Source organism: Geotrypetes seraphini, chromosome 12 (genome assembly GCF_902459505.1).
Source record: "Geotrypetes seraphini chromosome 12, aGeoSer1.1, whole genome shotgun sequence".
Lineage (NCBI taxonomy): Eukaryota > Metazoa > Chordata > Amphibia > Gymnophiona > Dermophiidae > Geotrypetes > Geotrypetes seraphini.
Genome location: NC_047095.1, coordinates 118,744,764 through 118,769,541, shown reverse-complemented (window position 1 = coordinate 118,769,541; position 24,778 = coordinate 118,744,764). Strand labels below are relative to the sequence as shown.

The following is a 24,778-nucleotide window of genomic DNA, read 5'->3' as shown; positions in this document are numbered from 1 at the left end:
TGCCACGGGCCTCAAGACATATTCGCTCACTTAAGCTCCCTTCCCTTTAACTGCTCCTCCCCTGATGAGCCTAGGGGTGTAGGCATGGTCCGTCATGCCCCCCCTCCCCCTTTACAGGGTCACCTGACCCGCGATATCACCACTCCACTGAGCTGACTGCCAAATACCCGCTCTTCTTCCGATGAGCCAAAACTTTGTAGCTTGGGTTACCGCTGCTGCGACAACCCTAAACCCCGCAAATCACCGGAGCGAACCCTATTTCCACTGGGGATTAGGAGGAAGACACAGGAAGAGCGAGTGAGTTTGGAGAATGTTGAAATGTGTGTGTATGTCGGTGAGTGAAACACACATCTGGAACACCACATCACAAGCCATAGAAAACCCCTCCAAGCCCACGGACACTCTGACCTCCTCTCACTTATCATACGGTTTGTCCTTGGTGTGTATATATAGATGGCCTCAGAGCAGAGATTTTCCCCTTAGGGAAAAAACCTACAGCAGATGTGATAATGTGCTCGACTGAGGCAGAAAGCATGGGAGACTGTCTGTAGAGAGTCAGAGGCTGCCACTGCTGCATCCCCATGGAGGTGATCTCCCTTCCTCCCCGGTACTCCCTCTCCCCGGAAACACCTCAGGCAACGACACCCACGAAGCGTCCCCGGCTTCTGTACGTGCTGCTGTTTTGGTGTGCCACCCTGACGATATCTCTCATGGGGATGGCCGGATACATCATTACCAGGAGCAGAGAACAGCACCAGGTAAGGGACAAGATTTCATTCTTCTCTTTCTGCTTTGGGGGGGGGGGGGGTGGGACTCCAGACCTTCTCTTTTCGCTTTGGGGTGGGTGGTGGGCCTCCAGACATTTTCTGCAGAAACCAGAGAGAACGGGCAGAGTGTAAAGACAGCAGTAGCCTCTTAAAGTTGTCTAATTCTAAGGTTTCGACTCTTCTAATCATTGTGTCTTGTATAATTTTAAGGGCTAAGGGACCTGCAGTGAAGTTAAGAGCTATATAGTAGCCTCTGCAGTATACCTTCATCTCATTGCAGGGGAATATTGGGAGCAAGAATTTTAGATTCACCAAAGGGGAGGAAGGAATGGGGGTGGGTGGGAGGGGAAATGCTTCAGCTGAGGAAGAGTCAGTGACGGAATGAGGTGCGGTTTTTGAAAGAGCAAGAACAGTTTCAACAGGTGACCGCGGTGCTTCCCCCAGTGACTTGTGGCTGAGTGAGAGAGGAATTGGGAAAGAAACTGCAGAGAATATCATTTACACGAACAAGGGCTCATAAAAAAAGGGAGAATAGCCGCAAAGATACCCGATATTCTAGGTGAAACTTCAGTCTTGAGTCTCTCCCTGTGGGGTGGATTAAGGCCCTTGCCTCCCCTCCCCCTCCATAGTCCAGCATCTCCCCTTTTCTTTTCTACCCCACTAACTGAGGTGTCCTGCAACTTCTCTTTCCTTTCATACCCCACTGTCTACGATCACCAACATGTCCCCTTCCTCCCTTGCAGTCTTGACTCTACCTCCTACCTCTGTCCTCACCTTTTGCCCAAGTTGACTCCTGCAAACTACAACCACCATGTTTCAAATTGCCATCGGGATTAGTTAGGCGCCGTCGACTGGTGTTCGAGCCCTAGTGACTTTGATGAATGCCATCAAATTTTCATGGAAGAACGCAGAAGTAGATTGCCGGGCCTTTCTTCTACGCAGTATAAATTTCAATGTTGTCGGATCAAACGCGATCCTCCGCCTCCAACGCTGCCCAATTGGGTGGTACATCGTTAGTCTGGCATCTCCGCTGAAACCTGGCCGCCTTGGGAGGCTCTGCTGGTAGTGAAACTACCGATGGCATGGCGTTCAGCTTCTCAGATGCACACAAGCCCCAGTGACACGACAAGCCCATGTACCATGACTATTGGGATTACTCACTTTAAAAATGAATTTTTAGTGGACCGTCAGAAGGTGAGGCACTTAACTTTGCACAGTCACCTTCAAGTGTATTTATCAACGTAATTCCTCATAGATTTTGATTTTGAAGATTCCGATAGTCATTATATCAGCTTTAATCAAATTCAAATTTACCTGATTGTTTCAGTTGCTTGGGTCTCGCTATGTCTCGGTAGATAGAATCTACATTTCAGCTTTCTTCAGGGAGTGCTGTGAGGTCTGCAGTTTGTCTTTATATATAGTAGGCCCTCCAACCTGATTGGCTAGGGCTTGAGGTGATTGAGGCAGGAAAGTCTGTTGGTCCTGAATTTTGGCGGGAAAGTTTGTTGGTCACAAATTTGAATTGTGGAGGGGAAGAATATTGGTTACAATTTTAAATTCTGACATGAAAAAAACCTGGGGTTGAGGACAAACACCTTCTTTCCTCTCATAGTTTCCAGCTCTTTCCTGCTAAAAAAACAAAAATTGTGCCAACGGACTTTCCCTCCAGAATTTAAAATTGTGACCAATGTTCTACTCCCCTTAAGATCCCCCTCGTATCTGCTCCCAGAACTTGAGATACCCCCTCTTAATATCTTCCTCCCACTGAACTCCTCCCCCCAAAAAAATCTAGGATGGCTCCAAGCCCCAGCTCCCCCCCCCCCCATTTCAGTAGGTCCCCCTCCAGGTCTATGTTTTAGGGTCCCTGGTGGTCTAGGAGGAATTGGGCAGGAGAGATGTTCTTGTTCTCCTGCTCATTAAAATGGCTGCCACAACCTCTAGCTGCAGCATCACAATACCTCGATTTCTGTGGTATCTGAAGTACTCATGTTACTTCAAGTACCACAAGGTTGCTGCTAGAGGCTGTGGCAACCATTTTGATGAGCAGGCCACACCAGGCAGGAGTGATTAATCATTGCTCTTGCCCACTTTCCCCTAGACCACCAGGGACCCACAGAGGGAAGCCTAGGGGTCCTATGGAGATGGGGTTGGGGGCCTGGACATAGGGCCATCTTAGATTTTCTTTAAGGGGTGGGAGAGAGAGGATCTTAGGAGGTATCTCAGTTTGGCGGGGTGGAAAGGGAGATTGGAAGGGGGGTTGCTAGACCTTTTTGCTCACCACCTAGAGGTTAATTGGGCACCAGCTTAGAGCTTGGTTAATCTCACTGAATAAAGTTAGGACAGTCTTTTTTCTTTCCTAACTTTATAACATAACATAACTTTATGCAGTTTCCAAGTTGGGTAATGGACTGAATATTGCTTCTTATTGGCTAAGTCATTACTCTGCCCCAGCCTATCCCTAAGCTCACCATTTAGAGGATGGTTGGGTAGAAGAAGTATTCAACACTGTTCGGTTAGGTGCCACTCAGCCCTCACCGAGCAATTTAAACTTCAGTTAAATAAATACAGTAAAACCTTGGTTGGTGAGCATAATTCGTTCCAGAAGCGTGCTTGTAATCCAAAGCACTCGTATATCAAAGCAAATTTCCCCATAGGAAATAATGGAAACTCAGACAATTCGTTCCACAGCCCCAAAACTTGAATACAAAATACTATATGTACTCGTATTGCAAGACCTCGCTCGCTTAGAACAGTCACTTCGCTCCCGCAGCGTCGGAGCGAGAAGAACCATTGGCTCAGTTATGATATGTGTATACTGTATGTACTTGTATTGCAAGACCTTGCTTGTATATCAAGTTAAAATGTAATAAAATGTTTTGCTTGTCTTGCAAAACACTTGCAAGCCAAGTTACTTGCAATCCAAGGTTTTACTGTATCTCCCATAGGATCAGGAGCTCTAAGTGCAAGGGATTCATCGGTTCATAGACAATCCCGCGAAAGACAAAGGCGTGCGCCGACAACTGAGCGCAAGACGGAGGCGCGCGCCAAAGAAAATTAAAGTTTTTAGGGGCTCCGACAGGGGGTTTTGTTGGGGAGCCCCCCCCCCAGTTTACTTAATAGAGATCGCGCTGGCGTTGTGGGGGGTTTGGGGGGTTGTAACCCTCCACATTTTACTGTAAACTTAACTTTTTCCCTAAAAACAGGGAAAAAGTGAAGTTTTCAGTAAAATGTGGGGGGTTACAACCCCTCAAACCCCACACAACGCCCCCACAACGCGGCACGATCTCTATAAAGTAAAGTGGGGGGGTTCCCCCCCACGCCCCCCCCGTCAGAGCCCTAAAAACAGTAATTTTTTGTGGCGCGCGCCTCTGCGCTGCGCTCAATTGTCTGCGCGCGCCTTTGTCCCGGCGTGCTTTTGACCTGACACCGATTCATCACCCAGTAGATTCAAACCAACCAGGTGTTAGACTCCATCACCCAGTTGATAGAACAGAAACCTGATTGAGGAAGGGAAGAAGGAATAGAACCGTATGATCTCAAACAGGAAATACCCAGGGGCATTACTGAGTGGCGGCACATTGTACCTTATAGATCCTGAAATCTAAAGTTGGATGGGTCGGTGGTTGGTGGTAGGGAGAAGTTCCTTCTATACAAATTTCCAACTTTGGATTTATAAAAACAAACAAACAAAAAACCACCTCCTTAGGATTCAGGGTAGGGAGGGAGCAATGTAATCGCTGAAGAAGAACGATCTATTTATTAAATGCCAATGCCCAGGTGCCTCAGAGGGGCAGAGTGAGAGAAGATGGGGGAGGGCAGACACTGTTTTATTTTTGAATAAAAATATAGATATTCATTCCGGGGGAGAGTGGGAAAAGTGTAGTTACTTACCTGTAACGTAGGTTCTCCGTGGACAGCAGGATAGTCAGCCACATATGGGTGTTGTCCCAACAGCTCCCAATTTGCGGATAAGCTCTCCAATAGCTCAGACAGATATTTTTTTTCTCTCTCTCTCTCTCTCTCTCTGAGCACGTGCAGTGCCCGGGCCCCACTGGGCATGCCCGAGCCCTACCCATTTCCCCCTGCTTCCCCCTAATCTCCAGTCTTTAGTTTCCGTCCGTTCCCATCGGTCGGATTTTCTACAGCTCTCCATTACAACTTTTCTACTCATCAACTTGAAGATGCCTGAATCATCTAAAGAAACAACTGGGATGCAGGAGGAGGATGAACACACTGGATCCTCATGAAATGTGCGCCCACTGACTGGATCCGGCGCTCGAGGTTTCCATGTTGCTTGCATTGTGTGCACATGTCACCACATGCACGCAAGCTAAGAAAGAGGGCACTGAGAGACTTTTGGGAAAGAGGGTTTAGTGGGAGGATAGAAAGTCTCATTGTATAAACCAGAAAGGCTAGGTAACAAAATGCACCCCAAACTGAGTCATAACATTTTCTACATATATTTTCTTTAAAACCTTCCCCGTGGGTGTGAAGAGTCAGCAAAGATGCATGCTCACAGAAAACTCAATCTTAGATGGCAGGAAATGTGCCCTAACAGATAAAAGAGTCTTGGGAGATGCGTCCTCTCTCTTTACTGCTCAAAAGGGTCCAGAGAAGAGTGACTAAAATGGTTAAGGGGCTGGAGGAGCTGTCGTACAGCGAGAGGCTAGAGAAACTGGGCCTCTTCTCCCTTGAAAAGAGAAGACTGAGAGAGGACATGATTGAAATGTTCAAGATAATGAAGGGAATAGACTTAGTAGATAAAGACAGGTTGTTCACCCTCTCCAAGGTAGGGAGAACAAGAGGGCACGCTCTAAAGTTAAAAGGGGATAGATTCCAGACAAACGTAAGGAAGTTCTTCTTCACCCAGAGAGTGGTGGAAAACTGGAACGCTCTTCCGGAGGCTGTTATAGGGGGAAACACCCTCCAGGGATTTAAGACAAAGTAGATAAAGACAGGTTGTTCAGCCTCTCCGAGGAAGGGAGAACGAGAGGACACTCTTTAAAGTTAAAAGGGGATAGATTCCGGACAAACATAAGGAAGTTCTTCTTCACCCAGAGAGTGGTGGAAAACTGGAACGCTCTTCCGGAGGCTGTTATAGGGGGAAACACCCTCCAGGGATTCAAGACAAAGTAGATAAAGACAGGTTGTTCAGCCTCTCCGAGGAAGGGAGAACGAGAGGACACTCTTTAAAATTAAAAGGGGATAGATTCCGGACAAACATAAGGAAGTTCTTCTTCACCCAGAGAGTGGTGGAAAACTGGAACGCTCTTCCGGAGGCTGTTATAGGGGGAAACACCCTCCAGGGATTCAAGACAAAGTAGATAAAGACAGGTTGTTCAGCCTCTCCGAGGAAGGGAGAACGAGAGGACACTCTTTAAAGTTAAAAGGGGATAGATTCCGGACAAACATAAGGAAGTTCTTCTTCACCCAGAGAGTGGTGGAAAACTGGAACGCTCTTCCGGAGGCTGTTATAGGGGGAAACACCCTCCAGGGATTCAAGACAAAGTAGATAAAGACAGGTTGTTCAGCCTCTCCGAGGAAGGGAGAACGAGAGGACACTCTTTAAAGTTAAAAGGGGATAGATTCCGGACAAACATAAGGAAGTTCTTCTTCACCCAGAGAGTGTTGGAAAACTGGAACGCTCTTCCGGAGGCTGTTATAGGGGGAAACACCCTCCAGGGATTCAAGACAAAGTAGATAAAGACAGGTTGTTCAGCCTCTCCGAGGAAGGGAGAACGAGAGGACACTCTTTAAAGTTAAAAGGGGATAGATTCCGGACAAATATAAGGAAGTTCTTCTTCACCCAGAGAGTGTTGGAAAACTGGAACGCTCTTCCGGAGGCTGTTATAGGGGGAAACACCCTCCAGGGATTCAAGACAAAGTTGGACAAGTTCCTGCTGAACCGGAACGTACCCAGGTAAGGCTGGACTCAGGGCACTGCTCTTTGGCCTAAGGGCCGCCGTGAGAGTGGACTTTTGGGCACGAAGGACCACTGGTATGACCCAGCAGCGGCAATTCTTATGTTCTTATAATAAAATTAACACAGGAGGCAAGAAGAACCACACATGAGGCGCAGGAGTCACTCAACGAAAATCAATTTTATAAACGTATTGACCCAACACAGCCTCGTTTCATGTTTCAAGTTCAAGTTTCAAGTTTAATAGTTTTTTTGATTAATCGCTTAATCATACTTCTAAGCGATGAACAGTTTAAAATTACATTTGATGGGTAACAATACAATAAACAACAATATTTAAAAAATAATACGGGATTGCAATCAGATTTTAACATACTCATAACATTGGTTAAGGGGAATGAAATACAAATCTATAAAGTAAAAAAGAAACATTAAAGGAAAAATACAGAAGGTAAACAAAATAACAATAAAATATAATAAGATAAAATTTATTAGGGTTAAAGGATATTAAAATTAGTTTTCAAAGGCATCCTTGAAAAGAAATGTTTTTAAATTACTTTTAAAATTTTCCGAGTTCCTGTAACGTTCTTCCCTTAAAAACATTGGAAGGGCGTTCCAAGTCTGTGGTGCAGTAACCGAAAAAATAAATTGCCGTCTTGTATTAATAACTTCACTGCACAACAAAGTTTTTGCTTCCTGAACACTGCTGGGTGTTTCTTATAGAATTTTGGGTGCTGATCATGAATATTACATCAAAAATTACCCATCACGTACCATTTCAGAGAAATCTTCAATTTTGTCGTGATTTTTTCTTATATTTGGATGCAAACAATTTTTTCTCCCATAAGTGTCTTATCAACAACGGTTTGTGCCGCCTGGGTATGTCCATGCATAAAATCTAGCCAGGTTGGAAGCTGTTTTATGGAAGATGACATCCTGGGCATGTCTGGGCAGGTCTGAACGAGCTTGCGCTGTCTCACCATGCTATAATGGTGGCTTCCATACACCGATCCTGCTCATTTGGTTAATATAGATAGTCCGTGTGTGTATATAGTATCAGTATAGTAAAGTATAGTAGTATAGTAGCTGTAGCAATATAACAGTAAGTAAGCTTGATGCTATAGACGTTTTGGTGTCGGGCAATATGTCTCGTCGGTGTCGTAACAGCCGCGACACATTCTGCTATATCTGTGGGGAATATACACTTACGCCTCAGAGACGTTCGATGACTGCCCTTGTAAAGAAAGCCTATCATCTGTATTTTGGCTGCAAAATAGGTGATCAAGACAAGCAATGGGCGCCTCACATTTGCTGTGCGACATGTGCTGTTAGTCTGAGAGCCTGGCTCAGAGGTACTCGAAAGACGATGCCATTTGCTGTTCCGATGATATGGCGAGAACAGAAAGACCATGTGACGGACTGTTATTTCTGTTTGACTAATGTGTCTGGTTTCTCTGCCAAAAACAAGAAGTCAATTGAATATCCTAATCTGCCTTCAGCAATGAGACCCATGCCACATGATGACAGTCTTCCAGTTCCGAAACCACCAGAGGATTGGACCTTAGACGAACCAGATGAAGAAACTGCAGTGCAGGGTTCTAACAGTGACATTGACCCGGATTTTGAACCATCCTCATCAGGCGATCCACATCTGATAACACAGTCCGAATTGAACGATTTGGTCAGAGATTTGGGTCTGTCAAAAGCAAAAGCTGAGCTGCTAGGTTCGAGACTGCAGGAATGGTGTTTGCTATCACCAGGTACGAAAATTTCTGTGTTTCGAGACCGGCATCATGATATAACCAAATTTTTTGCACAAGTCGACAGTCTCTGTTTCTGTTGTGACATTGAAGAATTGTTCTCGGTCTTTGGTTGTGATCACAACCCGGAAGAGTGGCGTCTTTTCATTGATTCGTCAATGTTAAGCCTGAAAGCTGTTCTGTTGCACAATGGCAACGTTTATCCTTCAGTACCTGTTGGCTATGCAGCACATATGAAAGAAACATATGAGAATATGGAAATGTTACTAAAGTATGTCCAGTATACCAGGTATAACTGGAATATCTGTGGAGACCTCAAAGTCGTTGCTCTGTTACTAGGACTGCAGCTTGGCTATACAAAGTACTGCTGTTTCATCTGCGAATGGGACAGCCGAGACAGAGAGTCGCACTATTCTAGAAAGAACTGGCCACTCCGTAAAAAGTTAGTTCCAGGACAGAAAAATGTAGCACATGAATCGCTTGTTGACCCGACAAAGATATTTTTGCCTCCTCTTCACATTAAACTGGGACTCATGAAGAATTTTGTGAAAGCAATGAACAAGGAAGGGGAAGGTTTTCGTTATTTAAGACAGATGTTCCCAAGAATAACTGATGCCAAGATCAAAGAGGGTATTTTTGTTGGCCCCCAGATCAGACATGTTATGAGTGACAAGCGATTTGAAGATCTGTTAGTTGGGCCGGAAAAAATTGGCTGGAAAGCCTTGAAAGACGTTGTTGACAATTTTCTGGGCAATTACAGAGCCCCAAACTACATTCAGCTGGTAGACAAACTTCTCAAAGCATACAAGAGAATGAAGTGCAATATGTCACTCAAGATTCATTTCCTCCATTCACACTTGGACTTCTTCCCCGCAAATCTCGGTGCTGTGAGTGACGAGCACGGTGAAAGGTTTCATCAAGACATAGCTACGATGGAGAAACGATACCAGGGCAATTGGAATCCGTCAATGCTTGCCGACTATTGTTGGATGCTACAACGTGATGCACCAGACACTGAATATAAAAGAAACTCGGGAGCAAAACACTTTTAATTCTGTTTCATTTAGTCGCTTGTGCGAAACGTAAACTTGACTATATATTTTATTGTCAGTAAACATAAAAATGTCTATTTCTCATAGTTCTTACGTGATGCAGTAAAACCAAAACCATATTTGAGCATACCAAGTTGGTACCTGTCATAATCACCAAAAACTTTTCAGGAATCAAGACTTAACCAAAAAATTGTTGTGCAGTGCTTTCAGTGAAGGAATAGTCAATAAGTTCTGTTCATTAGATCTCAAAACTCTATTTGAGGAGTATGGAATTAATAATTTAAATAGAAATGCTGGAGTCTTATTACAAAGGGTTTTGAAAGTCAGTATACAAAGCTTATACGGAATTCGATGGATAACTGGAAGCCAGTGTGCATTTTTAAGAAGTGGTGTTACGTGGTCAAACTTTCTGGATTTGGTTATGAGCTTAATTGAGGCATTTTGAATGATTTGAAGACGTTTTATTTCGTTCAACGCAATTCCTTTGAAGAGAGAATTGCAATAGTCGATTTTAGAAATCACCAAAGAGTGAATAAGAATATTAAGTGATTTGGAACATAGAAATTTGGAAATAGATCGAATTTTACATAACCTGTAAAAGGTAGTTTTCATAATATTACTGATATGATCATGAATATTCACAACCTGGAAGACTGCTTTTTCTCTTTTTAATGAAATATTATTATGCACGGTTGACGATGCATCACTGAGGCTGCAATACAACCCTGTGCAAGGACAATTAAAAGCGGATCCTCGTACATAGGGCTCAGCTGCATTTTATTCCAAGACTCCTGATGCTGAAACTCCACCAGGTCAGGCCAACAAATGAACAAAATCGATCATTATTTTTAGTTATTTGAAAAAATTATCAACCACCTAGATCTAGGCGGCATTACAGCAAAAACCTGCGCAGCATATGGCAAACAGGACTTTTACAAACATGTTGGGTTGCCGGTGAATACTCGCATTTGAAATAGATCTTTATTGATTTTCATTTGCGATCCTTGCGGCATTCTTTGGCGGTCTCCGTTCCTTTTGTTTTCCATTAAGAACATTAAGGCCCCTTTTTATTACATAAGAACATAAGAAACGCCTTCACCGGATCAGACCGAGGTCCATCTAGTCCGGCGATCCGCACACGCGGAGGCCCATTTAGGTGCTCCTTGTTGGAGACCCGGATTTCCCGTATCCCTCAATATGATTTGCAAGAAGGTGTGCATCCAACTTGCGTTTGAAACCCAGCACTGTATTTTCTGCCACCACCTCCTCCGGGAGAGCATTCCAAGCGCCCACCACTCGTTGTGTGAAACAGAACTTCCTGACATTTGTCCTGAACCTGCTGCCGTTCAGTTTCAGGCTATGACCTCTTGTCCGCGCCACATCTGAAAATGTCAGTAATGCTGCTTCCTGGTCAATTTGATCAAATCCCTTTAATATTTTAAAAGTCTCTATCAGATCCCCACGCAGTCTTCTCTTTTCGAGGGTGAACAGTCGCAGTTTTCCGAGGCGTTCCTTGTAGCTTAAATTCTCCATGCCTTTGACTAGTTTCGTGGCTCGCCTCTGTATCCTCTCCAACAGAATTTTATCCCTCTTAAGGTATGGAGACCAGTGTTGGACACAGTATTCTAAGTGTGGTCTGACCATTGTTCTGTAAAGTGGCATTATAACATCTTCCGACCTACTCGTGATCCCCTTCTTAATCATGCCTAACATCCTATTTGCTTTCTTTGCCGCCGCCGCACATTGAGCCGATGGCTTTAGGGTTCTGTCTATCAGCACCACTAAATCCCTTTCTTGTTCGCATTTGGCTAATGTCACCCCCGACATCTTGTATTCATGTTCATTCATGTTTATTACGCCCCTGTAGAGCTTTTTTTTTTTCATCACAATCCGTAGAGGTAAAAGCTTCAACACTCATAGAATTCCTATCAGCGTCGGAGATTTTGTCGCCACAGCTGGCGATAAAAAAAACCCTACCGCTGCTGCTGCATGATAAAAAAAAAAAAGAGGCCTAAATCAGGTATGATACTATATATAATCATTAATTGTCGTCGGCCAGATTTCAGAGGATGGATTTTACCTACCATGGACACCATTCACTTCTTGTCTGAGCCCCTAGATAGGGTCTTACTTATCTTTCCGGTCGCCTACCAGGATCTTTGTTCATGGCTTTTTCTCACACACAACCTTTCCAGAAGTTACACAGAGGAAACTGTCCACCAACTTAGCCAATGGCACCTCAAAATCTCCTCTTTAGGAATAAGGGTTCATCACTAGGAGTTACAATCTCGCTGACTGTATTCCCCCACCCTGGCATCCGGATTGTCCGTCTTCTCTGTTTAGATTAGGGCTGCCCAAGTCCTGTCCTCGAGATCTACTGGCAGGGCCAGGTTTTCAGGATATCCACAATGAATATGCATGAGAGAGATTTGCATGCACTGCCTTCTTGGTATGCAAATCTCTCTCTCATGCATATTCATTGTGGATATCCTGAAAACCTGGCCCTGCCAGTAGATCTCGAGGACTGGACTTGGGCAGCCCAGGTTTAGATTGTAAGCTCTTTTGGGCAGGGACTGTCTCCTTCATAACTCTGTACAGCAGTGGTCCCCAACCCTGTCCTAGAGCCACTCAGGTTTTCAGGATAACCCTGGTAATGAATATGCATGAGGTAGATTTGCATGTCGGTCACCTCCATTATATGCACATGTCTCTCATGCTTATTCATTAGGGCTGTCCTGAAAACCTGACTAGCTGGTGGTCCTCCAGGTCAGGGTTGGGGACCAGTGCTGCGTACATCTGGTCACGTTCTAGAAATAATTTATTTTATTAATAATCGCCAGGGTCCACTATAAATGTGCCTCTTTAACTTTCAAAATCCTATATGGTATCCTCCCTCCCTTTATCCCTCTTTCTTGGAATTCCTCAAACCCTAATACCACCAGATCCTCCCACAAATTAAAACTATCCTTCCCCTAGCTAAAAGGCATTTCCCACAAAGGAAAGCTAGGGACCTCCCTCCACTTCAAAATCAATGAGCTCTGGAACAACCTTACCTCCCCTCTTCGGAACTTGAGCTCTTTCCAAGTTTTCCGCAAACATCTGAAAACCTGGCTTTTCTCAAAAAATGTAAGTCTCCCTCCAACTTAGGAATCAAGGAAACTCTTATATCTTGGCATCCCAAAGTCCTTTAAATTTTCTTCACACTTCTACCTCTAACCCTCTGTTGTAGTTCCTTCCTATTTCTCCTACTGTAAACCGCGTCGAGCTCTACGAACGTGGAGATGATGCGGTATACAAACCTAAGGATTAGATTAGATTAGATTATGAATTATATTGCAGATATCCTACAATTCTATGTGGACTACAAATTATTCAGTATGAGCTTGTATGATTTGTACTCTGTTTCCGACTGTTCTCTGCCTCAATAAACATATTACAAAAAACATATTATAAAAACATATTACAAAAAACATATTACATATTACAAAAAACATATAAACATATTACAAAAAAAAAACAAAAAAAACAACAACTAATTATTCAGGTACTCAAGCATTTTTCCCTATGTGTTCCAGTGGGCTCACACTCTCTCTAATGTGCCTGGGGCACTGGAGAATTAAGTGACTTGCCCAGGGTCACAAGGAACAGTGTAGGATTTGAACCCCGAGCCCCAGGGTGTTGAGAACTGTAGCTCTAACCAGTGTACCACAAACTCCCCCAATAGTAGTAATAATAATAATAGCTTTATTTATATCCCATCACACCTTATCAGTTCAAGACGGTGAACAACAAGAGGTGCTAAGGAGAACAGTGAGGTAACATCAATTAGATAGACAGTTATGTAGCGGGGCGACATAGGGTAGGAGGAAGGAACGTGAAAGGGGTTGAGCAAGTTTGAAGATCAGGCAAATTTGTCAAATAAGTGGGGTTCTAGTGCTTTTCTGAATGAATGGTGTGTTAGAGAGTTCAGGATTGGATCACTTAAGCCAAGGTGTTGTTCCAGGACCCCAGTAGTAGCAGTAGAGCCTAAACTCAGTAGTTATAACTCTTCTCCTCTGCAACCTGCAGCGATTAAAGCTGCCAGACCTCATAGTTTGCAATTTCGTTTTTTCCAGATTGCAGATGCCTTTCTCAGCCAGAAAGCGAGAAAATTAGACAAAAAAAAAGTAGAGAGAATAAGCAGGGTCTGCCTTTGCTAACTCTTTACCAGCCTGAAAATCCAGATGTTTTAAGATCTCACTCCTACCCTTATTGGGCGGGGTAGGAACCAACTAGGGCTATTGGCCGATTTAACATTTTAACTGCGATTGATCTCACAATGATCATTTTTCATCTTGAGTTAGCTGGTCTTGTATCGCCTACTTGCCTGGGTCGCGGACAGTGTCCGCAATGTAAGCAGGCATGCTCTACTGGCCCGAGGGCCTTCCTGCAGCTGTAGAAACAGGGCATTTCATCAAAGGAGGCAGGATGCAGCAGCAGAAAGGCTCTTGGGGCCGGGGGAAGAAGCCTACTTGCACTGGAGATGCTGCCTATGGCCAAGCACAGCAATGCCAGAAGAGAGGGGAGAGATTAGCCCAGCACAGTAATGCAGTTAACTCAAGATTAAAATGCAGTTAACTCAAGATTAATGCAGTTAACTCAAGATTTAAATTTGTAATTGTGCCAAAAAAAATGAATGGGTTAATAGCATTAGTTAATGCAATTAGTCCACAGCCTCAACTTTCCCTCAGTCTCCCCAATACATATACTAGCTTCCCTCTCTCTTTCTCATTTGTTTAGTCTCTCTCTTTCTCTCTCCCTCTCATAGGTTAGAGCAGTGGGCTGAAAACAAGGGATGTCTAATTCAAAGTCTAGTTCAAAGTCACTTAACCCTCTTTTGCCTTAGGTTAGGGTTACCAGACATCTGGGAAAACCTGGACACGTTCTCTTTTTAGAGGACAGTCCGGCTGCCCAGAGGGATTTCCAAAACCCGGCAGTTTGTCTGGGTTTTGGAAGTCCCCAACCTCAGGGCTGTGCCTGGAGGGCATCTGCCCAGGCGTGGACTGTCAGCATAGCTATCGCTAGCATTCAGCATTTTCAGTTGGCATTACTAATGTCAGGGAAGGCCTATGGGAAATTATATCAATCTGACTCTGGATGCAGAATTCTGTGCTCCTGCACAGAATTCACATACATTAATTATTCAGCCAGACTGGATTGTTTATCAAGAAGATAGGCTGCTTGAATGGGACAAAGAAGCCAGAGACTAATCCCATCTACCATGCCTGCAAGTATCACACCCTCCTTATCAATTAAATTAACCATTGTTTCAAACAGTTTACAAATTCTAAGCAGAAAGATACTGGGACATACAATAGTTTCTATACACAGTCGTCACAATGACATCAGATGCATGCATGTGATGTCATCGCATCGATGTCCATGCACGCGCAGATGCAGTCCTGAGGTCGGGTAGGCTTGTGTTGGGGAAGGGAATGGGGCATAATGGGGCAGAGCTGGAGACAGAATGGGGCATGGCTAGAGGCGGGACTAGGTAGCCTCTTTTTTTTCATAGAGGAAATCTGGCGACCCTACCTCAGGTCCAAACTCAGAAAATACCTAGTGGGCCTAGATTTTGAACTAGGTATGAACTAGGTATTGAAAAATTTATGAGTTTAAATCCCAAACTGTTATGGTTCACTGTATCAGTCTCTATGCTGCTGAAGCTGGAAATCCATCACCAAAATGGCATTGAGACATTTTTGAGGTGGGGGGGAGCTTAATCCTTTGGAACGTTTAGACTGATCAAGCTCGCTTTGCGCTTGACGTGTTTTTCCACTGTGTTTTCCCCCATGTCAAATTTGATTCTGTTCAGTTACATTTGCACAGGGTTATATTGTGTCAGACATTCTTAACCCCTTGTGTATAGTTCTTTTCGACACATTACATTGAAAGGAATAAAAATTCTAATTCAAAATTCATTAATGCGGGAGCTTGTTTCAGTGATTTATACAGTATACGGTATTTTATTTATTTATTTCTTCCATTTGTGTGGTATAATTTCAATGTGAAAAGAACAATTATACACAACTACTCTAAAAGTAATTCAGAATACGAAGTCAAAAAAAACCCCTCACATGCGTAAGTCTTCGCACTCTTTGTTTACAAAAATTACCTTTCTGAGGCCCGTAAGAAAAAAATGGAGCTCACTCGGGTCCAGTCACAATATGCAGCGTGAAGTGACTTTGAAGCAAAGGTCTAAACATTCCGACGGCGGAGCTGTCACAAAATCTCCAGGATAAAGTTATTCAGAGGTTGAGGGGAGGCTGTAAGGAAATTTCAGTGTAGTTGAATATCCCTTGAGGGATTGTTACATCAGACCATGGGTTACAGAAGGTCACTGCGAGACCTAAGATTAAATTTCAAAGAACTGCAGAGCTCTCTGGCTGAGACTGGAAAAAATGCTGACCGTTCAACAATTTGAAGATTATTAAATGGCCTATATTGAAGGATGTTTATATTTTATGGTGATGTGTATTGGAGGTTTAATGACTCGCCTTTCCTCTGGGGATAGAAAGGCGATGTACAACTGCTTTAAAATAAAATTAAACTTAAGGAGGACAAGAACAGTGGGGGAGAAAAAGGGAAGAGAGGAGGGAAAGGAATTGGGATTGCTTAGTAAATCCTCTGTTTGATGTTATGTGATTTCTGTTTCAAAAAACGATTTTAGTTTGTAAGTCGCCCAGATGGTTTTTGCCCTTGGTGCGGGATAGAAAGATTTTAATCAACTTGGAAACTCTGACTGTTGTCCGGTGCAAAGTCAGTAGTGTAAGCCTTCTGGAAGAGGTAGGTTTTGAGCAGATGACAAGATGAAAGCTACAGCTAAAGAAAAGTTGTAAGATGTGCCTTGTGGAGTTTGCAAATAAACGATTTCCCCCAGGTCCATCTTAATCATGGCTTATGGGCTTTTCTTTGAGGAAATTAATCCACACGGGTTTTTTTTTTTTTTTTTTTTGTATTTTTTAAACCCTGCTAAGCTAACTGCTTTCACCACATTCTCTGGCAATCAATTCCAGAGTCTAACTACACATTGAGTGAAGCAACATTTTCTCCAGTTTATTTTTGGAAAGAGTGAACAAGCAATTCACATCTACCCTTTCCACTCCACTCAGTATTTTATAGACTTCTATCATATCTCCCTTCAGCTGTATCTTCTCCAAACTGAAGAGCCTTAGCCGCTTTAGACTTTCCTCACAGGAGCGTCATCCCATCCCCTTTATCATTTTTGTCACCCTTCTATAGAGGATGCAAAAATTTGGGCATGGACCCCAGATCTGCGTGCAAACTACATAAGAACATATGAACATAATTAGTTAATAAGCCATTAACAAGAATTAGTGTTAATATCTGCCTTGCACCCTATTCTATAAAAAGCACACCTAAATATTATAGCAGAACTCAAAAGTGGGTGTGGCCATGGGAGGGAAATCAGACCCCATGTTTATAGAATAGGGTCATTTACATGCTCCACTGTCATTAGCTGCCCACCAGCACTTACACCAGCTTTCAGCATGTATAAGTGCGACAACCAAAGTTAGATGCAAATCTGCCTCATGCATATTCATTAGGGATATCTTGAAAACCCGACTGGCTGGGGGTCCCCCAGAAGAGGTTTAAGAACCACTGGTCTAGAACAGGGGTGCCCAACCTCGGCCCTCGCCAGGTCAGGTTTTCAGGATTTCCCCAATGAATATTCATGAGATCTATTTGCACACAATGGAAGCAGTGCATGAAAATAAATCTCATGCAAATTCATTGGGGAAATCCTGAAAACCCGACTGGCTTGCTGCCCTTGAGGACCATTGTTTTCAAATATCCCCAGTTGGGAGCTGTTGGACTTATCCCCACTCTCTTTGCTTGGCACTTTATCCATAGGGATTTGGTTCCCGTCTTTTTGCCTTTTGCAGAATAAGGGCTCTATAACCATGCAAACGCATGCCCAAGCTGCGTAAATTTGCAGTCCAGATTATAGAATGAAGGGGATCAGCCCGTTGGTCTGTCTTGCCTGCTTAGATTGTAAGCTCTTTCTTGTAGGTTTGTGACTCTGTACAGGGCTGCGTGCGTCTGGTAGCACTATAGAAATAATTCATAGTAGTAGTGTGAAGAGTTTCAGTCTTTGGGAAGCAGTGCTGAGATTGTGATGTCATACTGCTTCATTCCACCAATAAGAGCCAACCTCATCACTGATGTCACAATGGCTTCATTGTCCTGTACTCCCTCCCCTCTGCCCTCCGACCCAACCAGCAGATTAACCGTTCCCCTTAACTGGATCCATGGCATCCTGTTTGTCTGTCCTGTCTGTTTAGATTGTAAGCTCTTTGGAGCAGGGACTGTTTTCTTTGTGACTCTGTACAGCGCTGCGTGCATCTGTTAGCACTATAGAAATAATTCATAGTAGTAGTCTGAAGAGTTTCAGTCTTTGGGAAGCAGAGCTGAGCTTGTGATGTCATAATGCCTCATTCCACCAATAAGAGCCAACCTCCTCAGTGATGTCACAATGGCTTCATTGTCCTGTACTCCCCTCTGCCCTCCAACCCAGCCAGCAGATTAACCCTTCCCCTTAACTGGATCCATGACATCCTGTTTGTCTGTCCTGTCTGTTTAGATTATAAGCTCTTCGGAGCAGGGACTGTTTTCTTTGTGACTCTGTACAGCGCTGCATACGTCTGGTAGCGCTCTAGAAATAATTCATAGTAGTAGAAGTAGGATACGGTGCAGATCAACCCACTCATACTTTAATATACACTGAATTGCATTTTTCAGACAGCAGCCTATGAAAAATGTACAAAGGGTGTGAAGAATTTTACAAGGCGGTAGGTGCAGGAATCATCAAGGCCACATGCCTTTTCTGTACTCTCAGTGGGAAATGGCTCCTCAAAGCCCACTGCGTCCGCAGAGCGCCTTTTGTTAAACTCTACCCCAGTATATAAGACAGTGGCTTGGGAGGAGGCAGCTCAACCTGTCCCCAGGTGAATCCATCAGACTCTAACCTTTCTTTTTAATTCCAGGCGTCTCAAAGCATTCAACAAGAAACAAGCCCCAACCACACAGAGCTGGCAGGTATGGCGGTGTTCCCAAGCACCTACACTGGGTGTAATTCTTTCCATTTCTGTGTATGACAGGGACACGGTAAATTAATAACAGTGAGCCGTGTAGGAGAGAGAATACTGTAGGCGCTCCCTCCTTCTCCCAAGAGCTTACTTGGCAGAGTCTGAGTGCAGGGCTGAAGATTTATTTTTGAAAAGCCACATTCTTGAAATCTTGATTTTTCAGAGAACCGTGCAGACGTCAAACCGACAGCCTGGGCTCAGGGGCAGACGGAAAACAGCTGTCCCCCGACCCGTAAGTAACGAAAAAAGTGGATGACCTGGAGATACCCAGCTGGGATCTCAAGCTTGGAAAGATCCATGTTTCCAAGTTTGTTATCAGTCTTGATATATCGTCCAGAAGACTCTATCAGAGCAGTTTACACAATAGAAAATCAATAAATCAATAAAACAGAAAATAATTGCAATATACAGTATATATATATACTGATGTTACAGAAAAGATGGACTCTCCTGGTATCGATCCACAAACCAAATGTAATCAAGGCTTGATTTATATCTCTACAGGTTCAGCACCTTACCCTGTTCACCCCTCCACCGCTAGAGGGAAGGAGGTGAATATAAGAATAGCCTTACTGGGTCAGACCAATGGTCCTTCAAGCCCAGTAAAACATTCTCACAGGGCCAATCCATGTTACTAGTACCTGGCCAAAACCCAAAAAAGGTCTACACTGCATTGGCCAGGAATCAAACTCGGGTCTCCCGTGTGGCAGGCAAAAATTCTACCACTGAACCACCAATGCATTTCATGTGATACTGACGTGCATTTTTAAAATAAGGTGTTCAGACTCACTTTAAACCCACAGCAACCCTAGGTACTTGTCTCATGGACAATCTGGCCCAAGACAGGATTCATTCCATTGCGATCTTGGGCAGCCATGTTGGAAAATAGTAGTAACCAGTGACATCACTAATACATATCAGCAGGGTTACCATATGGCTCCAGAAAAAGGAGGGCAGATTGAGACATCTGGTTTTTACTTCTATTGCTTTCAATGGGAACGGGCGGACACTAAAGACTGGGGATTAGGGGGAAGCAGGGAGAAATAGGTAGTGCTCGGGCATGCCCAGTGGAGCCCAGGCACTGCATGTGCTCAGAGAGAGAGAGAGAGAGAGCAAAAAAAATCTCTCTGAGCTATTGGAGAGCTTATCCGCAAATTGGGAGCTGTTGGGACAACACCCATATGTGGCTGACTCATCCTGCTTGTCCTAGGAGAAACCCAGATGTTTCTATCTGTTCTCCTTACTTCCATTACATTCAAAGGAAGTAAAACACGGATATAATCTGTCCTCTTTTTTCTGGAGTCATATGATAACCCTATATATCAGACACACCTAGCCAGTCAGGTTTTGGAGATATCTACAATGAAAATGCATGAGATCAGTGGTGTTGCAGGGGGAACATGGCACCCAGGGTGGAGGGAGGAGGAGCATGGCATTCCCTCCCAGCAATGGGGGAGTCTCTTAAATGCACTCACTCCCCCGCCCCCAATATCTCTTCAAGTCTTCACTGGCAGTGAGCAGGAAGTGATGTGAGAGGGAGGGCTGGAGGCCAGCTTGAGCAGCGGGGATGAGTTTCTGCTCACTGCCGGTGAAGACATAGAAGCGTGGGTGAGGGGGGACTGCATCTAAGAGATCCACAATTGGGGGGGAGGAGTGATACCAGCATCCCTGCCAAGATGGCTCCTGGGGCGCTCTGCACCCCTACCCCCACTTACTATACTACTGCATGAGATTTTTATATAGTCATTATAGGTATCCTAAAAACCTGACTAGCTGGGTGTATCCCAAGAACTGGATTGAGAATTCCTGTAAGCCAAAGATGGCTGCCTTCGGAGCTGTAAAAATAAAGAGGGGAGGTAGGGGTTACTATGCGACATCTTCAAAGTCAACTAAAAAGTTACATCTGGTTTTCAGAGATGCCAAGTAACTCAATTCCAATCTGGAGATTTTGGGCAGTCCTAGATTTCGGACCACCATTATGGGACTTCAGTGTGGATCAGGAACTACAAATTCCTCAATGGTCAAATCTAGGACTGGGTAAAGAGTTTCTACCTTGGAACTTGGTAACCTGACATCTCTGTTGCACTGAGAAAGATGTAACTTTGATTCCTCTCTGGGAAAAAAAAATATTAGGAATTCTGCCTCTTTGCCTTCAGTGGGGGGGGGGGGGGGGGGGGGGGGGGATTTGCTATGGATCGCCTTTGGGTTAGCCTGGAGTAAGCATGAAATAGCTTTCCTTCTTTCAGGGTGATTACTAGATAAGATGAGCACAGAAATCCACTAACAAGGTTAATTTTTCCCTTTATTTTCCCTGCGTCAGATCGCTGCAGTGATCACCAGATGACAGCCATCATTCACTTAAAAGGTAAAAAAAAACCCAAAAGGATTGAGAAGGCAGAATTCACAGTCCCAGGGAAGGGGGTGGGTGGATTGGGTTGGCATTGGTGGAAAGATGGTGATTACGGTCATTGCTTAAGGGTGACATCTAGTGGCTAGTTTGAGACTACATGGTTGGTGAGTGGCAGAAAATTCACTACAGACTGGGGTTTTATTTATTGATTTATTTATTAAATGAACTTGATATACAACTACAGTAAAACCTTGGATTGCAAGTAACTTGGTTTGCAAGTGTTTTGCAAGACAAGCAAAACATTTTATTAAATTTTAACTTGATATACAAGCAATGTCTTGCAATACAAGTACATACAGTATACACACATCACAACTGAGCCGATGGTTCTTCTCTCTCCGACGCTCAGGGCAGGATTAACCAATAGGCCACGTAGACATGTGCCTAGGGCCCAAAATGGTAAGGGAGGCCCGATGAAAGAAGGCATCAACATTGTTTTTTCCAAATGGCGATGGGCCCCTCAAGCATCGATCGGCAACGCGGGCCCCACCCCAATCGGCAATGGGGGGCATTGATGGAAAGTAAGACAAGCAAGCAACGCGGGTAAGAAAGGCAACAGGAACTGTAATTGTGCAAGTGGTGCTGCTTACCCAAAGCTTCCCTCTGACACAGCTTCCTGTTTCCGCCTGGGCGCATGGTGGGATGGGGCGGGGCAGAGGGCCCAGTGTACTTGTGTGCCTAGGGGCCCTCGATGAATTAATCCTGCCCTGCTGACATTGTAGGAGGGTAGTGACTGTTCTAAACGAGCGAGGTCTTGCAATACAAGTATGTATGGTATTTTGTATTAAAGTTTTTGGGGCTGTGGACCGAATCATCTGTTTCCATTATTTCTTATGGGGAAATTCGCTTTGATATACGGGTGCTTTGGATTACAAGCATGCATCTGGAACGAATTATGCTCGCAAACCAAGGTTTTACTGTACAGTGTTCCCCCGGTCATTCGCGATCGGCGGTTCACGGTCCCGGTCATTCACGGTATTTTCCAACCGCGAACCACCGACCAGGAGAGGACAGCTGGAGAGGCAGGAGAGAGCAGCCGGAGCGCCGGCGAGTGAAGGAAATCACTCGCTATATGCTCCGACCGCCTCTTCCTGCACTAAAGTCGGGCCTTACCAATCAGGAGCTGCTTTGGAAAACACATTGGGTCGATCAGTTCTACAAGTTTGTACATGCAGTGGAGTAAAACCAGGACTGGATTAATCTGTTCTTTAGGAAGTAGAACTAGATTCAATCCTACTGCCGGTTTTGGGCTTTTAACACAGCCAGGGCTTAATAAGATGGTCAGAATGGTGGGATACAGTTCCTGCAGAGATGTCAAGTTAACCAGGTCTAGGCTGGAGATTTTGGGAAAAATTTGGATTACTGACCACCCTATCCAGATGCCTTGCAGCACTGGGCAGGATCAGGCACTACAAATCCCACGCTGCTTTGGGATGTAAGTCCAAACACCAGGACTGGTCAACAGGTCCAGCCTGGAACTGGACAACTTGGCATCTATGTTCCTAGTCTCTCAGAAGGAAGTGTGACAAGAATATTCAACACAGTCCCCATTAGCAGAGCAAGTTGTGTTAGACCAGGGGTCTCAAAGTCCCTCCTCGAGAGCCGCAATCCAGTCGGGTTTTCAGGATTTCCCCAATGAATATGCATTGAAAGCAGTGCATGCACATAGATCTCATGCATATTCATTGGGGAAATCCTGAAAACCTGACTGGATTGCGGCCCTCAAGGAGGGACTTTGAGACCCCTGTGTTAGACGGACATGTGGCCCTACTGCATGGTCCCTGTTATGAAAACATTTCATTTCTTTTTTTTAATTTCCGGGTTGAACATGTAATTAAACTCTGGAATTTGTTGCCAGAGAATGTGATGAAAGCTGTTAGCTTAGCAGGGTTTAAAAAAGGGATTTGGCTAATTTCCTATAACAAAAGTCTAGGAGCCATTGTTGAGATGGCTTGGGGAAGTCCTCTGCTTGTTCCTAGGATAAGCTGCATAAAATCTGTTGTACTCTTCTGGGATCTTGCCAGGTGCTTGTGATTTGGGTTGGCCACTATTGGAAACAAGATACTGTCCCAGTATGGCAACTCTTATGTTCTTATGTTCTTATGTAATCTCCAGCCAGTGACACGCAGATGGAGGAGACACTGCAGTGGGACATCGACAATGCTGCCACCTTGTACAATTTTCACTACTCTCAGGACAGCATCATCATCTCCAGTGTGGGGTATTACTATATCTATTCCCAGGTGACCTTCGACAACCTGAAGCCTGAGAACTTTGAGCACCACCTGCTCCAGAAAACATTCCATTACCCTCACCCCACCAGCCTGCTGGAAGCATCTATCACCACAGGAGGCCACTCCCAGATCCTCAGCCTGGGCGGGGCTTTCTGCTTCGACAAAGGGACCAAAATCTATGTCAACGTCTCCCACCCTGGCAAAGTGGACACCGAGCACACCAGAACCTTCTTCGGGGCCTTCCTGCTGGCCAAAACCCCAAGCTGCAGAAAGAAGGAGGCATCATATCACTGACTGACTTACTGAGTGCTATCGAAGAGTGCTACACCCTAAGATTTATGAATGAGTACGTCAAATTATTATTATTAAATACCAGTTAGTAATCTCTATATGAAGAGTGAACAGAAAAGGAAAAACTAGATTTAGCAAAATTACAATGATCTGACCCTTCACATCTCAGGCAGACACTTCTAGAAGCTTCTGAAATGGAAATAATGAAGGAATTCTAGAACTTACCTCAAGTCAGGTGCCCTGATACCCCCATGCTGAGCGGAATTTCTACTCTAGGGTTCAAAAAACCCGTACAAGCTCATTTTCTGCGTAACTGTCAAAACTTGACCAATTTCAATAAACTTTGAGATATATTGCCCTGCATAAATCTGCAATATGCCTACGCTCGCTCACGCCAGCCACTTTACCTAAACACCATCGCCATCACCTAGCGGTCGTCATCGCGCAGGCGCCATCTTGCGTGAAATATAAACAGCCACCGTGGCTTTCCGTCAGGAGGATCTGATCCATATTAAATGTTTGCATCTGGAGAAAAGGTTACGGTTCTCGGAGACTGGCGCGAGAGTTTCCAGAAAAGAGGCGAGAGAGCATTAGCGCCGACAAGGTTTCGAAGAAATTGCGAGAAACGGGCTCGGGACGTGGCGGGGCCTGAGAAGTTTACGCCGAAGAAAACAATTTGATAGTGAAAGAAACAAATGGTTGAAGTGATATCGTTCAGGTGAGGTGGCCGGCACGAGCGTAGACTTATTGCAAATTTATTTGAGATGATAAAGCTCCATAAAGGGTCCTTTAACAAAGCTGCAGGAAGCAGTAACACACAGAAATGGGCAGATCAGGGACATGCCTCGGATTTCCCCTATAGACGCTCCTACCAACTATAGACCTATCGCTTCAATCCCATTATATGTCAAACTGATTGAAGGACTTGTGGCTCGATACCTCACCAACTACCTAGTTGACCATAATATGCTTCATTCCTCTCAATCAGGATTTAGATCTCACCACAGCACGGAAACACTACTAGCAACACTACTAGACATAGCCCGACAATACCTCAGTAAAGGACACAGGATCCTAATTATCTAACTAGATCTTTCTGCCGCCTTCGATCTAGTTGATCACACCATATTACTCCAGATACTTGATGCAATCGGGATCTCAGGGGTGGTTTACAACTGGTTCCAAGGATTCCTTA

The 24,778-nt window shown here is 44.4% G+C and overlaps 1 protein-coding gene across 1 annotated transcript; it reads left to right on the top strand.

The window, feature by feature from the left end:
• Nucleotides 1-499: 499 nt before the first annotated feature.
• LOC117346935 (tumor necrosis factor ligand superfamily member 6-like) lies at nt 500-24,671 on the top strand. The gene is made up of 5 exons (XM_033917219.1): nt 500-758; nt 18,547-18,598; nt 18,812-18,880; nt 20,969-21,013; nt 23,174-24,671. The coding sequence occupies exons 1-5, from the start codon at nt 582-584 to the stop codon at nt 23,584-23,586; spliced, it is 756 nt and encodes a 251-aa protein (XP_033773110.1). The 5' UTR covers nt 500-581; the 3' UTR covers nt 23,587-24,671.
• Nucleotides 24,672-24,778: the final 107 nt, after the last annotated feature.

What these genes read in the sequence shown, in the direction of transcription:
- LOC117346935 (XM_033917219.1), top strand. Translation starts at nt 582, where the DNA reads ATGGAGGTGATCTCCCTTCCTCCCCGGTACTCCCTCTCCCCGGAAACA. An exon ending in CAACCACACAGAGCTGGCAG is followed by an intron (nt 18,599 to 18,811) that starts GTATGGCGGTGT and finishes TTGATTTTTCAG; the next exon opens with AGAACCGTGCAGACGTCAAA. An exon ending in AAACAGCTGTCCCCCGACCC is followed by an intron (nt 18,881 to 20,968) that starts GTAAGTAACGAA and finishes TCCCTGCGTCAG; the next exon opens with ATCGCTGCAGTGATCACCAG.